The 21,444-nt window shown below is 40.6% G+C and overlaps 1 protein-coding gene and 2 pseudogenes across 12 annotated transcripts in view; all 3 read right to left on the reverse strand.

The window, feature by feature from the left end:
- The window catches only part of LOC102744056 (phosphoserine aminotransferase pseudogene), a 4,435-nt pseudogene extending 2,056 nt beyond the window's left edge, over positions 1-2,379 (reverse strand).
- HNRNPK (heterogeneous nuclear ribonucleoprotein K) overlaps positions 1-17,356 on the reverse strand; it is a 49,030-nt gene extending 31,674 nt beyond the window's left edge. Inside the window, exons 1-17 of one of the 12 annotated variants that reach the window (XM_006744193.3) lie at positions 17,234-17,354; positions 15,153-15,229; positions 14,958-15,042; positions 14,458-14,555; positions 13,744-13,800; positions 12,263-12,306; positions 11,312-11,384; positions 10,689-10,760; positions 10,076-10,189; positions 9,614-9,742; positions 8,708-9,015; positions 8,523-8,577; positions 8,142-8,225; positions 7,858-7,873; positions 7,698-7,780; positions 7,149-7,318; positions 5,057-6,369 (exon numbers count right to left, since the gene is read on the reverse strand). In XM_006744193.3, the coding sequence (XP_006744256.1) occupies positions 6,339-6,369; positions 7,149-7,318; positions 7,698-7,780; positions 7,858-7,873; positions 8,142-8,225; positions 8,523-8,577; positions 8,708-9,015; positions 9,614-9,742; positions 10,076-10,189; positions 10,689-10,760; positions 11,312-11,384; positions 12,263-12,306; positions 13,744-13,800; positions 14,458-14,555; positions 14,958-15,015 (1,392 nt within the window). In that variant the 5' untranslated portion in view covers positions 15,016-15,042; positions 15,153-15,229; positions 17,234-17,354 and the 3' untranslated portion in view covers positions 5,057-6,338. Of the gene's footprint in view, positions 1-5,056; positions 6,430-7,148; positions 7,319-7,697; positions 7,781-7,857; positions 7,874-8,125; positions 8,226-8,522; positions 8,578-8,707; positions 9,016-9,613; positions 9,743-10,075; positions 10,190-10,688; positions 10,761-11,311; positions 11,385-12,262; positions 12,307-13,743; positions 13,801-14,457; positions 14,556-14,957; positions 15,043-15,152; positions 15,230-16,233; positions 16,254-16,878; positions 17,020-17,233 lie in introns of those variants that run through there. The other 11 variants (XM_006744191.3, XM_081802897.1, XM_081802896.1 and 8 more) reach the window with 11 other exon arrangements.
- A 1,642-nt stretch (positions 17,357-18,998) lies between these two features.
- The window catches only part of LOC102744355 (uncharacterized), a 14,575-nt pseudogene continuing 12,129 nt past the window's right edge, over positions 18,999-21,444 (reverse strand).

A 21,444-nucleotide genomic window follows, 5' to 3' on the forward strand; every position in this document is an offset into this window, starting at 1 on the left:
AAAAAAAAAAAAAAAAAAAAGAAGGAGAGGCTGGGAACAAGACTTCTAAATGGCAATTGGGCAGTTCTAGAAACTGCCCAAAGGTTTCTTCTACTAGTGCTGCTGAAAAAACAAACAAACAAACAACAAAAACCCACAAACTTACCGCGATCATTGTAACTTGCCTGCAATCATTCTGCTCAAGATTTAAATTCCCAGGACAAATTCCCAGGTTAGGCAAGCCTGGCGCAAATGCTTACTCTCTTGGTGTGAGAAGGACTCTCCCAGGACCAGGATTTCTATCTTGTCAAGTCTACATACAGCTGCGAGAGAAAAACTGCAAAAGCAAAGCTGGGTACTATTGAAGAGGGCAAAGTGAAGCTGTGTGGTTTAACAAAAGGGTCCATTATAATTCACCCCTATGGCTATTTTGTTCACATACGTATACTTTAAAACATACTGCCTAACAGAATGCAGCTGTTCTCTCTAAAATGAAAAACTTTCACCCCTTCCTCAGAAGGAGATAACTGTATGTCTCATTACTGACTGCATCAAAATCTAAGCCAAGGATGTCTGGGTGATGTAAATCTCTGCTCCAGCTGCAGCTCAACCATCTTAGATCATGTCCCTAAAAGACAGGCCCAGCCAGGAATTCTTGTGCAAGAGATTCACTAGAGGAAGGCTCTCAGGTGAAAGGAAGCCACGGAAGCAGGGCCTGATCACAGAGTTCTGGAGTCTGAACTGTACACAGAATTGGTGCCAATCTGAAACACAGATATGAAGAAATGATCTAGATAAAAACCTACCTGATCTACCAAATGAAGACCCCAAGCCCACTGGGGCCACCTCCACCTAAAACTTATGATTTGGTTGTATTTGCCTCACCTTTCTTGCTTTTATGGGGACTTCCAGAGGCTCTCAGATTCCCATATCCCTTTCTCCTAAGTTCCCATTCCCAGTGATGGTAGAAAAAAACCACATAAACTTGCCAAGTGAAATGCAAGTTGGTCTTTTCCAGTTGTAAATGGTCTAATTTAAGGGAAATAATTATTCAGTTAAAGGTCAGACCCCTTATTAGGGCTGTTTTTTCTAAAAGGTCTTTCTTTCACTTCCACCTTTCCAAGACCAGCAAGGTTACTGCATTGCTGGGCTATCTACCTTACAACCTCTGCTATGCAGTAACCTTCCCCTTCACCATGGTGACCCCATGGCAAGCCCATTAGCACTCAACTGGTGTCCCTCTTTTGCCATCTAGGAATCAAAGCAAATCCTATGGAGTGTGTGTGTATGTGTGTGTGTATGTGTGTGTGTGCATAAAATCTGTGTCCCTCTGTGCCAAAACATGATATGCCTCAATTTCTGCTGTGCTTTACTAGCCCATGTGGTCATAGGAATACTTTGCAGCATTCCAAATAGAAGTGAGGCTTAAGCCTTCTCTGCCTTTAGCTTCCTATTTAACCTACCTGGAGTTCCTGCTCTCACTAATCATCCTCTACTTGTCCAGCCTCAGGATGAACCCTAGGGAGGTCACTGAGGGACCTGGCTGATGCCTTCTATTCTACTCTGTTCCTAATCTCTCTTCGCTATCAAAATGACTACTCCCCCTTTTGCTCTGATAAGCAGCTGTTTTACGTCCCCCTCCCAGACCCCCAGATATTTTGTTCTAGGTGAACTGGCCCTTCCCTTCCATGCAGTCCATCCTTAAAGATAAGAAGACTTCACGGAAAAAAGGGGTAAGGGGGATAAGATGACCAAAAGGGTAAAATACTGAAACGATTCTAAAAGGTTTGAAGTTCTGCTGACATACTGTTTGTTTCTCTCACAACTACAGGGCTGGGGGTTACAGGTCTGAGTTTGGGGGAGCAGAGGGAAATGGGTGGAGATATTGAGTGGGAGAACAGGTTCTGGACAGAAAATGAGGTGGCTAGGAAGGCTAAGGCTTGAGGTCACAGGATAGCTGGTGTATCTGTTAACCACAACCCTGTTGGCAAACAGGAACTCAAGCCTATAAAACATTTGCATCTTAGATTTTCCAATGTCCTTGACTCAGATTAACTCCCCATTTTAAATATAGACAAATGTAAAGTGCTTAATTTTCTAGGTATTACTTTTTTCTCAGGTCAGATTTCTTCTCTAAGTGCTGAGGCCTGGTTAGGGCAAATGATGACTACCTATGTACACAAGCTGTCTTTACTTTCATCTGCTAAGAGCAGGGGACAGAATTTTGGGTCAAAGCACAGGGATTTTCCTGGTTTTAACTCTACAGTGTATCATTGTGAATGTGTATACATGTATGTACACACACATTGGTTTCTGCTTTCCTAAACACATCTCACAACACTGGTTTTTCTCATTGTTACTGGATTCACTCTCCAAATGAACGATTCCTAACCACTGCATCCTTAGGGTCTACCACTGTATCTGTACACCTGGGTAACTAAGTATGGGTGAATTAATGAAAAGGTATGGTAACATACTTAAGGTTTTTTTATTTATTCAAGAGAGTGAGCGCACGAGTGGGGGGCAGGGGGGAGGGCCAGAGGGAGAGGGAGAAGCAGACTTCCCACTGAGCAGGGAGCCGGAAATGGGGCTCAATCTCAGGACCCCAGGATCCAGGACCTGAGCCAAAGGCAGACTCTCAGCCGACTGAGCCACCCAGGTGCCCCCATACTTGTTTCTTACTACATATTGCTGTATTGTTAGTTTTTAAACTACTGAGTTTGGGGCACCTGGGTAAGCTCAGTCAGTTGAGCACCCACCCCTTGATTTTGGCTCAGGTCACAATCTTGGGGTCATGAGATCAAGCCGTGTGGGGCTCTGCGCTCAATGAGTCTGCTTGTCTCTCTCCTTCCGCTCCTCCCCCTGCCTCTCTCAAATAAAATCTTAAAAACACAAAACGCACTATTAACTCCAGTTTTGTTAAATAAGCAGATTCCTGGTACCTCCTTCTAGAGATTGTGATTCAAATTGAGGTATGGTCCACGTGTTTTAATGTTTAACCAGCACCGCTACATTTTTTTTTTAAAGACTTCATTTGCGAGGTGCCCAGGTGGCTCAGCCATTAGGCGTCTGCCTTCGGCTTGGGTCGTGATCCCTGGGTCCTGGGATCGAGCCCAACATTGGGCTCCCTGCTGTGCAAGAAACCTGCTTCTCTCTTCCCCACTCCCCCTGCTTGTGTTCCCTCTCTCGCTGTCTCAAAATCTTAAAATTTTTGACAGAGAGATAGAGAGGGAACACAAGCAGGGAGAGTGGGAGAGGAAGAAGCAGGCTCCCTGCCGAACAGGGAGCCCAATGTGGGGCTTGATCCCAAGATCATGACCTGAGCTGAAGGCAAACGCTTAAGGACTGAGCCATCCAGGCATCCCCAGCACCACTGATTTTAAAGGTGGTCCTACGAACAGTTTTTTGAGAAACACTTATAAAGCTTTTCATAAGTTCAGTGGCTCCATAAAGAAACTGAGCCCATTTCATCTGAAACTTGCCAGCAATGAGCAACCCTTGGTGATAAATGGGAGATGTAAAGTCATGATTTAATTTACATTTAGCCAAGATTGAATCCCTTTCCAAAAAACTGATAGCATTAAACACTTATCATTTTCCTCCAGTCTCTATGCATTCCAGTAGAATCAGTTATCAGATTTAGGAGTAAAACACTGGATCATCCAATAAAAATATTTTGTAGTCTCATTTTTCTATTGAGGGTGAGTGAGCACGAGGGGGAGAGAAGGGACAATCTGAAGCAGCTTTTGTGCTGAGTGCAGAGCCTGACATGGAGCTCTATCTCCCAACGCGGAGATTATGAGCTGAGCCAAAACCAAGTTTGAACGCTTAACCAACTGAGCCACTCAGGTGCCCCTGCAGTCTCATTTTAAAGGCAAACTTAAAATTTGAATAGCACAGGTTTTAAAATCTTCATTCCTAAAAAAACTGGTGCAACCTGGTTTTTAACAGGTCTGTTGGCATTCTGGTAATAGCTTTCAAAGTTAAGCTGAACACATTTTAGAACTGCACGTTTAAATGTGAGGCTTCCATAGATCAGCATATGTACTAGTTGCTTCTTATAAAATTGGTTCAACGTTCCATTAGCATGTTTTACTGAGAACTTCCCCACTTAATTTCCAGCCCATATTCAAACACCATTTACAAATAGTGGCAACACAAAAGGCCTTTCCCTTCCCAAGTGGTACACCCAACTCTTCAGTGCCAGATATTCTCGAGTCTATTTAATTTTTAGGTTATATTCAAGGTCTGAACTTGTTAAAAGGCAAAAATGAAAACCCTTCCAACTAATAATCTACGTTCTTACGTGACTAATTTTTGAATGGCCAATGACTGCTCTGAAAGCCAGTGTTACATCCAGGGATGCTCTCTGCCAGTAAGACTAAGTTTAACTAAAACATTGTCACTTTTTCTCTAATGGAAAAGCTCATTTCAAAAGAAGTAGATTATACTACCCTAAACCACTCCAGCTCACCCATACTTAAAATACCCAAGGGGTGTGGCAGTGCAGCCTAATTTCTCCTTTTGGGAAACTATACCACAGTTATCAAAGTTTTAAGTCATGTTGTGACAATTTCACTTACCAAGAGAACACTAAAAAGGGAGTTTCACCAAAATTCTGCCTTTAAGTGAGGTTTGCATGCATGTACTACTTATGTATATTACAGAAAACTACCTACTTCATCTTCGTATCACATGCAAGTCTTTTTCCTAAACTTAAAAAAAGGCAGAATGGCATTAAGTATTTTCCACAGAATTGAGCTGTTATGTTTTCTGGACAGTTGGCGGTTAACAGGTAGAAATTTTTGGAACTTGTGAGCCAGGAACCATACTCCCCAGTTATTACATTTATTGGTCATTATTTTCAAACATTAAACTAGAGCTATCTTAAAAAACCTAAGAAACCCAAAATTTCTCATAGGTAATGTGAGAGTAGTCTTATTAAAGAATTGGATAATAATTCCAGCTCTCAATCATGACTCCCCCTTTAACAAATAAAGAGCTTAATGACTGGGATTTTGTATTTACCACCCCTACCAGATTTATGCTAGAAACACACTTCACACGAAAAAAAAAATGTAATTTAAGATTACTGTATTTCCTTACAAGAGGAACGTTTGAACAAATTTTACAGGTAGTCATCAACCCTCGTTCAAATTGGGTACACATCAAATCTAGCATTATGGGAGTTTTGTTTATTTGGAAGTGAACTTTTAACTATCAATACAAATGCCAAGATACTACACAAAACATCCACAGGAACTTTTTTCATCGTTTTTTTTGAATTGTTCACAAACATTTCCTACATAATCCAACATATAACAGAGAAATGGTACATCTTTTTCCTTCAATTTGCATACAATGGAAAAAAACAAGAATATATATATATTTTACAAAGTTTAACTAATAGACACTAGCAGGCTGACAGTTTGTCTATAGGTGAGAAATTATCTAATAAAAAATAATAAGAATTTATTTAGCATCAGTCCCTTCCATAACCAAGTATTATTCTGATTAATAAAACTTGCTGCCATTAGGCTTCTGGCATATACTTATATCATTACTCAATTTGTAGTATTGCTCCCCACCTTGGTTCTCCATTCACAATCACTAACATAGAAAACTGTTGCAGAGTAGGGGCAAGCATTTGCAAACAAAAAAAATCCCCAGCTTATTATAAGCATTAATGTGTATGATGGAATTTCTTCCCAAGCAATAGACTTTCAAATCATCAAGAAATCACCAGAATGGAATTAGCCAAGATATTCTGCCTATGTCCAAGAAGAGATGCATTTATTTATATCCAACAGAGGAGCTGAAAATCAAACTTAGTGTTTAGTTTGGGGTGGGTTGGGGATCCAGCCATTTGAAAAATGACTGTCTTAAAAAAAAAAAAAAATGACCACCAAAATAGGTTCACTAAATTTATTTTAAAAATCATAAAACGTTTCTTACAAAAGAGCATTACATTCTGCACACTGCTCTGAATAGATGCCAGGGACAAATGGACTATTGTTACTTTTCCTCCCTGTCCCACCCCCCCAAAATGTTACAGTGACCACAAAGCAAAGTGTTCACAATAATTACATGGGGGGAATTTTTTCTTTTAAACCACCAACAATGAACAAAAATTAAAATTCACTCACTCTGCTGCTGTTTCAAAATTTCAATGTTAGTTTTTGCACGCCCTTCCCCCCCCCACCCTGTTTGTAAGGAACTAAAACATTACATCTGGTGAACAGCAAAGATTTCACTACACCTCAAATGCAGAACACCTATGAAGCAGAGGAATGTTGGCTTTTTAAACAGAAGCAGATAAAAAAAAAAAGATGCAGGACTCCTTCAGTTCTTCACTAGTCTTAGAAAAACTTTCCAGAATACTGCTTCACACTATAAAAAAGAAAAAATATCTTGCATTAGAATCCTTCAACATCTGCATACTGCTTCACACTATAAAAGAAAAGAAAAAAAAGTACGAATTAGAATTTTTGTTCGTAACATCTTAATCAACATTAAGACAATTTCAATGCTAAATTAAAATGATAAACATGTCCATTACAATTAGAAATAAGAATTAAAACATTAGCAATTACAGAATTAGAGCAATGTAAAATTCAAGAAAATAATTAATAGTAAATCAGACATTAGTAGAGCAGAATTAGGAAAATGAAATTAAAAGTTGTTAATACTTGGTAGAAAAGACAAAGAAATGCCAGTAAGGTGTGAAATGCTGCATTTTACAGCACCAATCATTTGTCCTGTAGAGGCATGGCCTGTGCCATATGGCAGACTGTGATTTGTTGTCGATTTAGTTATCTAAAAACAACAAAATCACTAGTCTTCCACACAGAACTAGACCAACATCCACTGAATCTTCTATATTTTCTACAGGCTCTGTATAATTTATAACAAGTGGTTTTGGCAGCAGTTTTCACCAGAGAAATGAGAAGTTTGCTTGGTTAAGGCTTCTTCCAGCAAGATTAGTATTGAATGTCTTCGTTTTTAGTAAGAAAGCAGAAGAAAATCAAAGCAAAGCTATTAAGATGTTTAGAAGTTAGGTCCCCAAAAGGTTGAGACACCATGGCTTCTAAAAGAAAAATTAATTGAGAAGAAAAGCTTTTTAAAGTTTTAGTATGGGTATGCTAACATAAAGCTAAATCCAAACTGACCTGTTCTGCAGCAAATACTGTGCATTCTGTATCTGGTCCTGTGTTCCCGTAATGGTAATGATCCGATCTTCAGACCCTTCTAGAGGCTCGTCAATTTTGATCGAAGCTCCTGACTCATGACGGATTTGTTTAATCCGCTGACCACCTTTGCCAATGATAGATCCAGCCAACTGAAAAGATTTTTAAAAACAAGTGTTTATGATATACTTTAAAAATAACCATATTACTGGTATTTTCAATGAATTGTCAAGTATTAACACTGCACAGTTCATTCTAGGATTAAAGATCTCCAACTCAACAAGGTTTGAATTAAAATGTATTTATGCTGCACATCAACATTTCCTTTAATAAACAAATCAAGGGCTCAGAGCCCTCTGCTTTTAAAGAAGTCAAACCAGAGAAAGACATCTTGCTGAAGTTTGTAAAACACAATTTTAATCCTAAGATTCAGTACTTTAAGACCCTTAAAAGCCAGGGAATTTAAAGAAAATGATTCATTAAATGTTCCTTGTAACATTACAAGAACGTAAAAATTTAAAGAATACTTACATCTTTGGGAATAGTTACTTGTGTAGTAATAATAGGTCCACCAAGATCACCATATGAGCCACGACCCCCTGCATAGGAATAATCTGATTTAAATAATGAGCATTAAGTTCATTTAGAAAGCATGAAATAATGTTTTGATTTCACAAAGGAAAAAACTTACCATATCCAGAGCCACCCTAAAAATGGAAAGAAAAAATAAAAAATTACTTTGCCTTCAAAACTATTCTTCAGGTATTTTAATATTCCTAAAATCTTAATTTAGAAAACTAAAGTCCTCCCATACTCTCCCTAGTATGTTTCAGAAGACAATCCTTGGGGGAAGAAACCCTTCAGGTACATAGCACAGGAGCAACATTACACAAGGGGAAAACAAACACTTACTGGCAAGTAGGCAAGCATTTTAAATTGTTACTGATATGAATACAAACACCCCTGATACTCAACCTGTGGTTCATAAGCCATCTGCCATTCTGATGGGCTCCATGTATCTATTGCAGAGTCCCAAGTTTCATCAGCACTGAAACCAACCTGTGTCAGAGACAGAAGTATTAACATAAGCTGCAGTTTCAGCCACAGAGCTACCGTTTTTATACGCATTTCTATCCTGCGTCACTAAAATACCTATCATTGGCAGCAATCACATATTCTCCAGAAACAAAAATAGCTAAAGTCTTAATATTCTAGCTAACAACTGAAATGATTTAACTAGTTGTCTAAGAAGTCCATTCAAGCTTCCAATTAACAATCATCTTCAACAAAGTGTCAACTACATGACTTTAGAACCCTAAAAGCTCTCATATACGTTGATAAATGAAGAGTTCTTACCATGCCATCGTAGCGGTCTCCAGGTCTTCCTCTTCTGTCATAGGCCATTAGATCTCTGCAAGCATAGTACTTGTTGTTGTCATCTGTTCGCTTACATGTCACACACACCAAATAAAAACCTACCCTATCTACCCATAGAGTGAAGCCTCTTACAAATTAGCAGTGTGTGGATGGAAGAAACTTACCCTCCTCTAGGTGGTGGTGGTGGAGGAAGAGGGAGATTCCGAGCTCTGCTACCACCCCGGCCACCTCGTCCAGGAGGAGGTGGAGGAGGTCCCCGACGAGGGCTCATATCGTCATAATCTCTTCTAGATGGAGGCATAGGACGCCCACCCCGACCAGGAGGCATTCTGTCAAAACCACCTCTTCCCCGCATGGGAAATCCCACAGGACGTCCGCGGCGGTCATCAAACATCATTGTAAAACCACCATAATCGTAGGTTTCATCATAAAAATTGGGATCATAAGGCTGTGCACGTCCTTTGATGGGAGACTGAAACAAAAATAGTGCAATGTTACAGACTGAAAAGAACCTTGTTTCATATCAAATGATTAACAAGCCGAACGTTTTAAGTCCTTTATTTCTCCTGGGAGGTACTTGTGACAGGGAAAGGAATGCAGGCAAAGGTTAACAGTAGAAAGAATTAAAAAAAATGGAGAATTTTTGTTGAGTCCTAAACAAAGTTTTAGCAGCCTGCTTTTATTGTTCCATCTCAAGAGACTTGTACAAACCCCATTCATACATTTCACAATGGGGTCTGTAAAGAACAAAGTAACTATCTCAAGGACTGAGGCAATCAGTATCTTGTATAAGAAGTCTGTAACTCATACTGAAGCACAGGTGGGAAGCTGTGCAATGTGGTACTATAGAGGAACTATAGAAACTTCATTTGAAGGACCAAAGGCTATTAAAAATCCTCACCAATGATCAAATGATCTCTCCCCCGGCTCAAATTTTTAAATTGAAGTGATAGCTAAAAAATTAGCTGAAGAGTAAGGACAAATAAAAACCATTTGTCTCAACACTGTGAAACTAAGAATAAAACATCTGTTCCATGGAATTAAATGTAAATAAAATATTCCGAAGGTACCTCTGATATAAGATCAAGGATGATCTTGATGCACTCTACAACCCTATCAGGTTTTCCTCCAATAAGAACGACTCTGTCAGTGGAATGAGGACAGCATTCCTGGAAAAGCTTGATTGTTGTCTGTGTGTTCTGTGGTTAAGTTTACGAAAAAGGGGAAGCGTTAATCAGAAGGGGAAAAAGAAAATAAAGTTTCTTGGGTTCAGAAAAATTTACATTCACATCCAGGAACCCCCCTCCCATAAAAACCCTGTTAGTAACTCTAGGACTTTGCCATGGTATTGGCGAAAGAACTTGTCCTAGCATGTCCAGGCCTGTTAGATTTTAAAAGTGAACTAGATAAACAGAAGTGGTAAGGAATTTAAGGAGAGAACTCAAAAGGGGGAATGAGAGAAGCCCACTGACCCAGCTCTGTATGAAATACTATTGTCTAGTAATACAGCAAGGAAAACAACTGCTTTTTACCTCTCGAAGTTCTTTGATTTTAGCACCTTTGACCCCAATAATTCCTCCTGCCAGACTCTGATGAATCAACAGTCTCAACTCGCAGTCAAAGTCACTTCCTTTATAGTGCTGGTACTGCAGAGGGAGAATTATAAAATTTTAGTCCCAAATCAAGGAATCCCCAATACACACTTATCTGCTATAAGCATGACAATATACTGTTGCAGTGAGCAACCTGAATTTATATTTCAATAACTTTACCAGTTATGTGCTTATTATCCTCAATAGCCAGGCCCAAAAAGGACATTCTGCACCACCTTAAAAAACTATTTTATTTTCAGGTCCTGCAACACCATACCCACACTGCAGCCATTTAGCATGTCGCTGTTACCACAAAATTATTATTAACATTCAAATAACACCATAATAAAAATGACTGCAAAGCACTTTGCAAATGTAGTTAATTCCCACTGCAGCATGGAGCAGGGTCAACAGTGAGTTGTAAGACCATTCATTTATCATGTTTTTAAGCCTTTTTCTATAGAGACGGGAAAAGTACGCTATGTTAAAAATAAAATTGATCCTATGGGCCAGGCTCCATACTTCAGTGGGGTTCAATGGCACTATGACATACATTTAAGCATTCCACAGCATCAGATTCGAGCGGGAGCTGGCTGGTTGCAGTGGGTGATGGCAACTGCAGGCCCTGAAAGTAGAAAAATAAGAGTAATAGGTTAAGTGTCTAGTGTGATCAGGCTATTGTCGCATATATTGGTAAAGCTACTACAACATATTTCACATTTATAATGTTAAAGAAAAATTACTTATCTATTCTTAAGAATCAATGTGTAACCTTCTCCTATATACCCAATAAATACATGATTACATAGAATTAAAAAAAAATCCTTGAACTAGATCATAGTCCTTTCCAACAGAGTCCCACAATCAATATTCTAATAAAAAAAAACACCTCCCCTATAACCACAGTCCATGAAATACATGCTAAACCCATGTGCATGACCACAGGTAGTTCGTATTTACTCTGGAGTGGCCAGACTACATTAAAAAATTTTTTTTTTCTTCAAGATTACATTTTAAAACAATGTGGAATAGTAACCATATACATTTTGTTATGTAAGACGTTGCTGCTACAAACTGTTATAGCCACTGTCTCTCCACCGCCCCCATTTAGCCCCAATAAAACACTTCAACAATCCCTCAATTGCCAAATACATTAAAAACAAAAAAAGAGCCTACCTCTTCCAAGGTAGGGATGATTTTCTTCAGAATTTCTCCAATTGTTTCAATATCAGCACTGATACTCAATATGCTGTCAAACATCACAAATACCAGATAGTACAAAAAAGGTGGAAAAGAAAAATGAGTTTTGTGTTCATCATCAGTAGTCATACAAACTTTTACAGAGAAGTTACATACAATTATTTAATCTCCCCATTTAAAGTAGCCTATTTATAGATTTTTCACATGCATTTTGTTTTATGCCCAATACAGACATGGTAACAATATTAGGAGACTTGCAGAGAGACAGAGAGAATGGGCTCTTGGAAGGGCTCAGATTAAGTGGGCAATAAATTGACCAGAACTGAAGCAGAGTTGAATATTTATGTTCCCCGCCACCACTAAGTTAATTAAGGATACCCTCGCTGTTACATTGGTAAAACTGGCACACCTTCTCTTAGGCAAAAGTGGGGGAATATGCAAGTGGTGAACATTATATTTGGAGTAAGGTTATGGATACCAGTTAGAAATTAGATCACTAATGGGCTCTGCAAGAAAACAAATACAAATGCGAGACAAAACAAAGACAACACAAATGAGAAGTGAAGGAAAGTGAACCAGAGTTAGCATTTCATCAGAAAAAATTATGAACAGGCAATGTTGGGAAGCAAGGTGGGCCACAAAGACAGAGCGAGAGACTATTTTGGTAACAATTTGATTTACAATGCAGCAAATATGCAACACTTGAAGCTGTGCTCCTTCCATCGAAATAAAATTAGTGGATCGTTTGGGTGGGCAACTCACGGTAAAAGTTCAGTGACAAAAAGACTTAATGGGGAAAATAAGACAGAAACTTGAAAAACAATACACCGTCTAAAGGGGATACTATTTAATTATATAAAAGGCAGGTAATAAAATACATTTCTCTCTTTCTAATCAGGCAGTGAGGCATAAACTGTTGGGACATACCGCTCGGGGCCACTGCTGTCTGGGACTGAAACACTGGCATTGTACTGCATTGGTCATTGGCGTTCGTGGATGTTGGCATTGGGCATGGGCATTCAATCAGAAGTTGTCAAGTATGGTACCCGTTTGGCAACGAGCACATTTTTGGGCATAGCCAACCAGGGTTTTCACATGGGCGTTCAGGGGCGGATGGGCCAACGTCATGGTGGGCAACGCAGGGGTAAGTCGATCCAGTACATGGGCAACGGAGATATATGGCCAAAAAAACAAGGAGAGGGAAAAGGGGGAAAAGCAATAAATTTTAATTTAATACAAACTATACTCATACTCTCAATTAATGAAACAAGCTTAAGTTGTTCTGAAGACTAACACAATAATGGACTTCTCTATATCTGACTGTGGCTTAACATTTAAGGACCTTAAATGATGGTACTATTTTTTTTTTTTTTTTTTTAAAAAACAAACGATGTTTCAGTAGCAGGCTGGCTCATGAGGGTAGACACAAAACCTGTCATGACTCAGTTTACTGAAATTCTTGAGGAAATGGGGAAATAACCCAGATAATTATATAGAACATCTGGATTAAGAGGAGAGAGGTTTATAAAAGACAAAACAAAAATTCCCACACCACCAAAAACCCTAACTCTTAAAAAGATCAGGTTTGGTTTCCTGGAGGTTTAAAACGCATTCCTAGATCCTAGCAGGCAAGTAAAATTTTAAACAAAATTTCAAGTTCAGTTTACAAGAGGAACATACAAAGATCTGCGACCAAGAGAGAAATGAAATACTGTCAATAAGTATTCAACACAAAGTTATTATTTGCCTCAACTTTAGCAAGGAAACATTAAAAGAGTATGTACACTATGAGAAAAAAATTTAGTAATTTTGGTGTAGCCAAGTCCTAGAAATATGCTCACTTCTGGTGATACCAACATTTAATGTGTCTAATCACAAGAGTCAACCCACTATAAAATACGAAGACTCAAACAATCTTTGGCATTGACAAATGGTTTCCCAATTAAGTGTCTATTCTTTACCCATATTTAAATCATGCAACCTCAAATTAATCTGTGCTCCATGTGCAAACTGTTAAACAGATGGACGATTAAAAAAAGGAAATAAAAATTTGAGTTTAATCAGCCACCTGCAATGGTTTTGATATACTGTAATTGATTCACACACAGTAAATGGTGTAATTAAGGGTTTTTACACTGTCGTTATTTTCTAATTAAAATGTTATCTTGAAGTGAATAATTTGGTGGAAAGTTATCAGAAAGTGAAGAGGTTTAATACAGACCCACCCCTCCCCAAACTCAATCTGGGCTTTGTTAAATCAGGAATGGCAAACTGAAATCATCTATGTAATCAATTATTACAAATGGCTTGTATCTAGGCTATTAAATGATTTCTATGATGCAAAATCTTTAAATTTCTACACACAAACTGAAGCAGCTCGTTTAGTATTTAAACTCTTTAATACTTACGTCTGTACGGAGGGCCTTAATATTCTTGCCTCCTTTTCCAATCACTGCCCCAGCATTCTGGAGGAGAGAAAAAAACAAGAAGCTTACTTTTCCTTTTCCTATGTTAATGCCTTCCTATGCTCTTAAACTGTAGCAAAAAAAAAAAAACCCAAACCGTAAAACCTAATCTCTCCTTTTTCTGGTCAGAGAGCTGAAAATCTATCAGAGACAACAAACTCAAATCATCACGTTAAAAAAAGAAAAATGAAGTCTGTGGCTTTAGGGACTAAACATCAAGACAGCTTTGGAATATTCAGCATGCCAAAAAGTACACGGAACATGGAAGTTAAGCACTGATTAATTACAGTTTTCTTCTCAGAAACAATTTAAACATTATCAGGTACCTTCACATTGTGACATGTGGTATTATCAATCAAGTAAGCCACCAACTAGGGTGTTTTCCCCACAATGTAATCAAGGTATAATCTTTAATCCACCAATGCTTTAAGCATCACCTACACCCTTTCTGCTACTTTGACCTGCAAGGACTCGTTTTATATTAAGTGCTTTCGTTTTATCAAAATAACATGGCCTATAGATGTTTAGAAAGAGCCACACAAATCTTTCTTCAATCTGTAAGGCTTAGAATGCTTCCCAGAGGGCCAAACCAGAACTTATTTTAATTTCTACTTTAGTGAAGAACCACTTTTAAATTTCCAAGAATAAAATGTATACCTTGCTCTGAAGCAAAATGCGTAATTCAACCATCTCATCAGTATTTCTAGATCTTTTAAAAGCTTGTTCCTCTTCCATATCTTCTGCAGGGCGTTTACCTAGAAATTAACAGTTCAGATTTCAAAGAAAGCACCAGTTATCAGCAAGAAAAAGTACCTTTAATTCAATTACATTTTAATTTCAACCCGTAGGTCAGAGAAAGCAGCTCCATTCTGTTTGTGGAGATTTGTTGCTAACTCAGTCAAAGCCCGTTCCCTTCCAATAATACTTTCTAAACACAAAACAATGTGACAAAATGCTTCAAAGGATTGGAATTATAAAATGCAAAGAAAAGGTATTTTCACTGTTTCTATCTTTAAAATCACCAATACAAATAACAATTACATGTAGTTCATAAATAAAAGTGAAGAGAAATCTGACAGGGATGTCAGACTGAACAGTTCCAAACGAAATTAACAAAATGGAAAACCCAAAAATTGTAAATTAAAATGTCTTCTCACCAAATTCACCATTGGTTTCGGTGTTGGGGAAGGTTTCCTCTGGCTGTTCAGTTTCCATTTTCTTGTATTAAATGGATACACCAATCTGTTGAAAGATAGAGAGACTGGTACATTTGGTTTACTGGAAAAGTAAGCATTGTGTCTCGCTAAATAATAAAAAAAAGGCAAAGAAATGACTCTGCTTCTAGAACGTACCAGGTATAATATATCCTTGCAGAGCAGAACTGAAGTGTTCTGGGCGGGACCAACTGACACCCTAGTGCTGCAGTAGCCTATAAAAACCAACATAAATCAGTTTTGCTTTTTGGTTGATTACTGAATACTAATGAACAGTGATTTGAATACAAACTCAACAACTTTCTAAAACTGGGTCTTACACTCTCAAATGGATCACCTTAGGAAAAACCAAAAACCGAAGGACCCTATCTGATTTTTTGCAAAAAGAAAACCACGCAATTTTTAGCCACTGGACGGGAGTCCCACCACCGTAACTAATTGTTTTATACAATACAGAAAAGACCAAAGGTCTGTAAGACCTATACATAAGCCCAAGAACCTTCAATTTTGTCCCTAAAGGTACACATTTACAGATGTATAAAATTAGTTATATTGGATTTTTAAATTGCGTGTGGGTTTCTTCCCTTTGGTGACTTGAAATGCCATTCTCTGCAATCTCTAAAGTTTACAAATATGAAGGCAAATTCAAGCTATATCCAACAATCCGGTCAATGTACTGAAGAAAAGATTAAATCTTAAAACCTCATACAGGAGCAGACCCCAACTACCAATAATACCCGATTATTCAAACAGGGCAAATGAAGCCCTAGAACGCTAATACTGCCACTACAAGAATATTTTAAGTTAGGTTTTAAAAGTCTATAACCTAACAATTACACCTTTAACGCCGGAGTGATGGGACTGCAAACAGCCTTTCACCAGCGCTCACAGGACTAGCAGAAAGAGGCGACAGTAGCCTCTGGTAGGTAAAAGACGGATACCTAGACAGCCCAGAACTACATTCATGGCTCCCGTTCTTCCGTAATGTTTGTCGATAACCGACTAACTGAAACGCTACCCTCACCGCCCATCACTCAGCTAAATGTTGAGGCATGATAGATTTAGATAAAGGAACTTAAAGACGGCGGGCTCTACTTGTAAGGAAAGCGTTGCCACGGTTCACCATTCAGGTCCTTCAGTCACCATTCCTCAAATCGCTAAATATGGGAGCGACCAGCCGAACGCAAACATGCCCCCCCCGCCAGGCCCCGCACGGTACCGGGGATCAGCAACAGCCGAATAACAGGAGTTGAAAAAGCTGAAGGAGAGAGCAGAAGCGCCGCGCCGCTCCTCACCCAGACCCGACAGGAAATGGCGGCCCGCGTAATGGCGACTACGTGCTACTAGGCGGAGCCGAGCGCGGACCCCCCTCCCCCACCCACCACGCGGTCCCGAGATCTCATCCCCCGCACCCTCCCCCCACCGCGGGAGAGACAAAGCAACGGAGGCAGCCTCGACTATTCCATCTCCCCCGCTCAAGCTCCCAGCTCGGGCCGGGAGGGCCCAAGTGCGGCGGGACTCACACAAAGACAGCGGCGGCGTTCTCCACTGCCCTTGGGTCCCGCCCGCCGGCCGCTTCTGCTTCCTACACAAGGTGCCTAGTTCTGAAGACTATGAAGACTACGAAACTACAGCTCATCCTACAGACACACGCCTCGCAATTACCCGAAGCCTCTAGCACCACAACGCGGACTGCGGATATACGCTCAGGGAAATGGCGGAGGTGGGGGGAGGGGAAACCGGGCAACGTTCCCTCTCCGAGAATCGGCCAACCACCAAGCAGCCCCCAAACGCCTCCCTCAAGCGGCAAACTTGATCTCTGACCCTCGCCCTCACGCGCCGTTCGTCCAGCCCCGCTCCTCACCGCGCGAGGCCGCCGTCCCTGTGCCGCCGCGCCGCCTCAGCCGGTCACAGCCAGACAGAGAACGAGTGCAGGCCCCCGCCGCCTTCCCCCGCCTCCCCGCGGTCTACCCCGCCGCCGAGCCCAATTGGTTGCCCGGGGTCTAGCGGTGGCGCGAGGGCAAAGCGATTGGCCCAAGGCCGCGTCAATCAAAGCGCCGAAGGCGGCGACGCCACGCCTCGCGCCGGCGCCTCCCTTCAGATTGTGAGGCCGCTAAGGGCCCGAGAAAAGCCGGGCTTGAAAAAAGTCAACGCAGCCTTTAGGGAGGCCAAACCCATGCCTGAATCTATAATACCCTAGCGCCAAAAACCCCAATTACCTATAGGCCGCAAGAAAGAGGGACGTAGGCAAGACGTCGATGTTGCTGCAGCAGAGAAACAGAGGATAATGGCGTCTGCAGTGCTTTCGCCTGGAGCGCCCTCCTCCTTTCTCGTTCGCGCACTCACTAGCGGCAGAGGGGAGGGAGGGGGGAAAAACCTCTCGCGAGAACTGAAGGCTACCCCGTTCACGCGCACTGGGAGGGGGCGAGGAAGGGGCGTTCTCAGGGCTGAAAAAGTCTTTTAGGTTTGGAGGAGGGGCGTCAGCGCGCGGGAAATCGGGCGGGAAGAGGCAAAAAAGGATTAGGGCGCGCACCGTGGCGGTTCCTGTTCTTACAGTCGCGCGGCCCAGGGACCGCTGTTGCGCGAGAGGAAGGCGGGACGCCCAGGTCGGTGCTAGGCCCAGAGAAATGCCCCCGTTTCCACAGTCCACAATCGCGTCTCCCTCCCACCCCTCACCCCGCTTCCCGCCAGGCCTGCGGGGCGAGCTGCGCGGCGGTGAGTGCAGCCCGCCGGGGAAACGCGCTGTTTGTAACGGGTCGCCCCGAGTCCGGGGCACAGCTGGCGGTTTGCGGCCCGCCATCCTCCGTTGGCTCCGGCGGGATCCCGGGAAACGCGGGCGGGTCGGCTGGCTTGTGGCGGGCCAGCCTCGGAGTCCCAGAGAACGGTCCCCCTTGCTTCCGACCCTCAGCCAGCGCTCCCTGAAGATCCCAAGTGTCTTCACGGGCGTTCTGAGGAGATTATTCTTTTTTTTCTCTTTTTCTTCTTCTCCCCCACCCCGCCCCCATTTTTGTTAATGGAGCCTAGGAGAAGAGTATCTTGTAGTATTGTCGCTGCAGTTTATCTGTGAAAAATTTTCTGGAAGTATTGCATTCTATCTCCCCAAATGAATGCAAATCGCACAATAAGTTGTAGACGTCCGCGTTCTGTTCATTCAGCTGTTTGAAGCTCCGACCGCGTGGGTCGGTATTCAGCAGTGGTGAAAACAGACCCACAACCTGGTCCTCAAATATTTTGTTACTGTTGTAGCGTGTTCAAGTTTGTACTTGCTTTGTGTTCGGTTACTTCTAAGGCCCTGTGCCAAGCTTTGATGATTTCTTTTGTTAAGGCCCTTAAGGTCACTTCGAATCGGTGACGACCCGGGGAAATCGCCTGGCCTGGTAGTAGCCAGTATCCATATCCTTACTCTTCGACCATCTAGCCTTCACTCACACCCCCAAATATGTGTTGAAGCATAAAGATGTTATAATTTACATATAAAGCCAAGTCCACCATTAGCGGAATACACATATATATTTTGTAATGATGAATTTGTGCTGATTCATCCTATTGTAACTTGATTTCCCTCTTGAATAATTCGCAAAATGGATGTAACCAGCGTCGTTTATTGTATGATTGCGTTCATCCATTATCTTCTACTTGCCTGATTAGGAAGAAACTCTTGTTTGGGGGAACTGAGGACTTCATGAAGCATGAACATTTACTGGCTAGGAGGATAGTTAAATACTGTTAGAGCATAGTGCCTGGGATTGTGGAGTTTGTAGGTCCCTTTAAATGGTAATGTAATTTTTTGTGAATGTCCCCCTCCATGAAGAGTGTATCTTCACGAAGAGTCTTGTTAAGAGGTAAAACTTAGTTCACGTTTTGATTCTATGTTACATGGTTCAGGTCTTTATTAAATATTCAACCAAGAATTGATGCATGTATGTAGGGGTTGGGAATACTTGGATTATAGAGATTTAATCTGCTAGTCAGGATTTGCAACATTTAATTGCTGTTTAAAACCTGGGACATTTTACTAACTCTAAGAGGCACATATAGGGGTACTGTACTACTGCTGCTTTCTTTCAAGCTAGTATTTCTGGTGTAGCCATCATTTTCTACCTTGATAAAGGGAACAGAAGGAAAACAAAGTAAACAGCTCTATCTAAGAACTTCCTCCTCCCAGTTTCGCAGTCTTCTGACAGGACCCCAACTGGTGAAAGCTGTTACTGACCTTTTTTAGATGCCAGTACCTGATAGGGTTTTTCTTCTTTCTTCTTTTTCCACGTGTTTCCTCCTTAACCTGTTTTAATTTACTTTTTAGGGTTACTCTTTAAATAACAGGAAAGTCTGTCTTTTCACCGTTTTTTCATCTATTGTTTTCAACTAAACTACTGTATTGTACTTTTGCTTATTCAAGGACTTGCCAACTTGATGGATACATTCAGTGGCTCCTGTCTTGTATAATTAATTTTATGGTCATTTTGAACTCTCAGTGAATTTAGAGCTAGTATTTACTTTACTTTAGATAAGCTAACATAATTGAGATTGTATGCTAGCCAGCTGGATGATTGTATTTATAACTACCATTTCCTGAGTTCCTCACTATGTGCCCTACCTTGTGCTGGCAGTTTTAAAGCTTACTACAGTTCTACGAATAAGTTGTTATCTTTGTTTTACGGATAAGAAAATTAAGACACCGGGCGCCTGGGTGGCTCAGTCGGTTAAGCGTCTGCCTTCCGCTCCTGTCATGATCTCGGGGTCCTGGGATCCAGCCCTGGGTGGGGCTCCCTGCTCAGCCAGTAGCCTGCTTCTCCCTCTCCCTCTGCTGCTCCCCCTGCTTGTGCTTTCTTACTCAAAAAAATAAATAAATAAAATCTTAAAAAAAAAAAAATTAAGACTGAGAAGTTAAAGAACGTGTCCTAAGTCACATAGCAGAGGTGGGATTCAAGCTCCTAAACCTATTCTCTTTCTGTCTTTTCCTTACAGTAGGTTATGGAGGATCCACAAACAGCCCCACTGATAACTTCCTTCTAATTTCAGTCATTAAATATAACTTTTCCCCCTAACTTTCAGAGAATACCTTCTCAAAATTTTGAAGTTATCCCCAGTGAGTTAAGACATACTTTTTAGATGAAGCTAACGTAAACATGGAATGATTATGATTTCAATATTTGTTAGTGCTTTTAAGTCTCAGCTATTTGTGAATGCCACATACAATGTCCAAAAGGATGGTACTTCTGCCATTTGTTCAGTTTTTAAAAAATGGAATAGGTGAGGCTGACTGAAAATTAACTTATAAATCCAATATGTCTAAGTCTTTGTGGTGAATGGTAGGATTTTCCTACTTTATTATAATTTCCTGCTCAGTTCCTGCAGTCAAGAACTTAAATGTAGATTATTGTGTTAAGTTTAGTGTGTATAAAATCAGTTTTTTAGAAAGCATTTTTTCATGATTATGAAATTAATGGGGATTAAGATGTATGTAATTTTGTATCTGGCCTTTTTCCTAACAAAATAAAATATGAACATATTTTCATATTATTAAAAAGGGTTTTAGGAATTTTTTTTAAAGACTATAACCTTCCATTTCATGGATCCAATTTAGTGTAATTTCCCCCCCCTGTTGTTGAACATTTAGATTGTTTCTCTTTTTTTCCATACTATATCAACAGTGATAAACATTCTGGCACATAAATCTTTGTCCTCCTTTCTGATTGTTTTCTTAAGATTCGTTTTGGAGAGTCAAAGAAGTGATGGTATGAACATTTCTTAATGTACAATTTAAAAAACATACCTTTCCCTATTTTTTTTTCTTTTCTTGCGCAATGATGTTCTTGAGGATCAGGGGCTGTTCATTGTGTATGAGCAGTTGGGAAATGGTGCTCTCCAGCTCACACCTCCCCTCTTCAGTTGTTTCTACCTGCTGTGACTGTGATTGCTCAATTTCTCCAGAAAGAGAGGAAGGAAAACCTTAAGAATTCTCAGGAGTAGATGCAAGAATACAATTTATTAAATTATTAACAGGTTTGGTTATTGAAACCCAGTCTAAACTTCATAATAAATATAGATCCCACGTGATAATACTTTTCCACTTAATTAAATGTTTATTTTTTTTTAAAGATTTTATTTATTTATTTATCAGAGAGAGAGCGAGAGAGAGAGAGGGTGCACAAGCAGGGAGTGTCAGGCAGAGGGAGAAGCAGGTTCCCCACTGAGCAAGGAGCCCCACGTGGGGACTAGATCTCAGGACCCTGGGATTATGACCTCAGCTGAAGGCAGACACTTAACCGACTGAGCCACCCAGGTGTCCCTCCATTTAATTAAAATTTTAAATAAAATTTTCTTTCTAACCTGTAGGAAAAAATCCTATTATGTATGGAATCCTCTTTTTATTGCATTTGTTATAACATGCAGTTGGTCGGTGGGGGGGGGGGGGGGACTACATCCA

This window comes from Leptonychotes weddellii, chromosome 14 (genome assembly GCF_054177405.1).
Source record: "Leptonychotes weddellii isolate Sample4059 chromosome 14, ASM5417740v2, whole genome shotgun sequence".
In the NCBI taxonomy this organism is placed as follows: domain Eukaryota; kingdom Metazoa; phylum Chordata; class Mammalia; order Carnivora; family Phocidae; genus Leptonychotes; species Leptonychotes weddellii.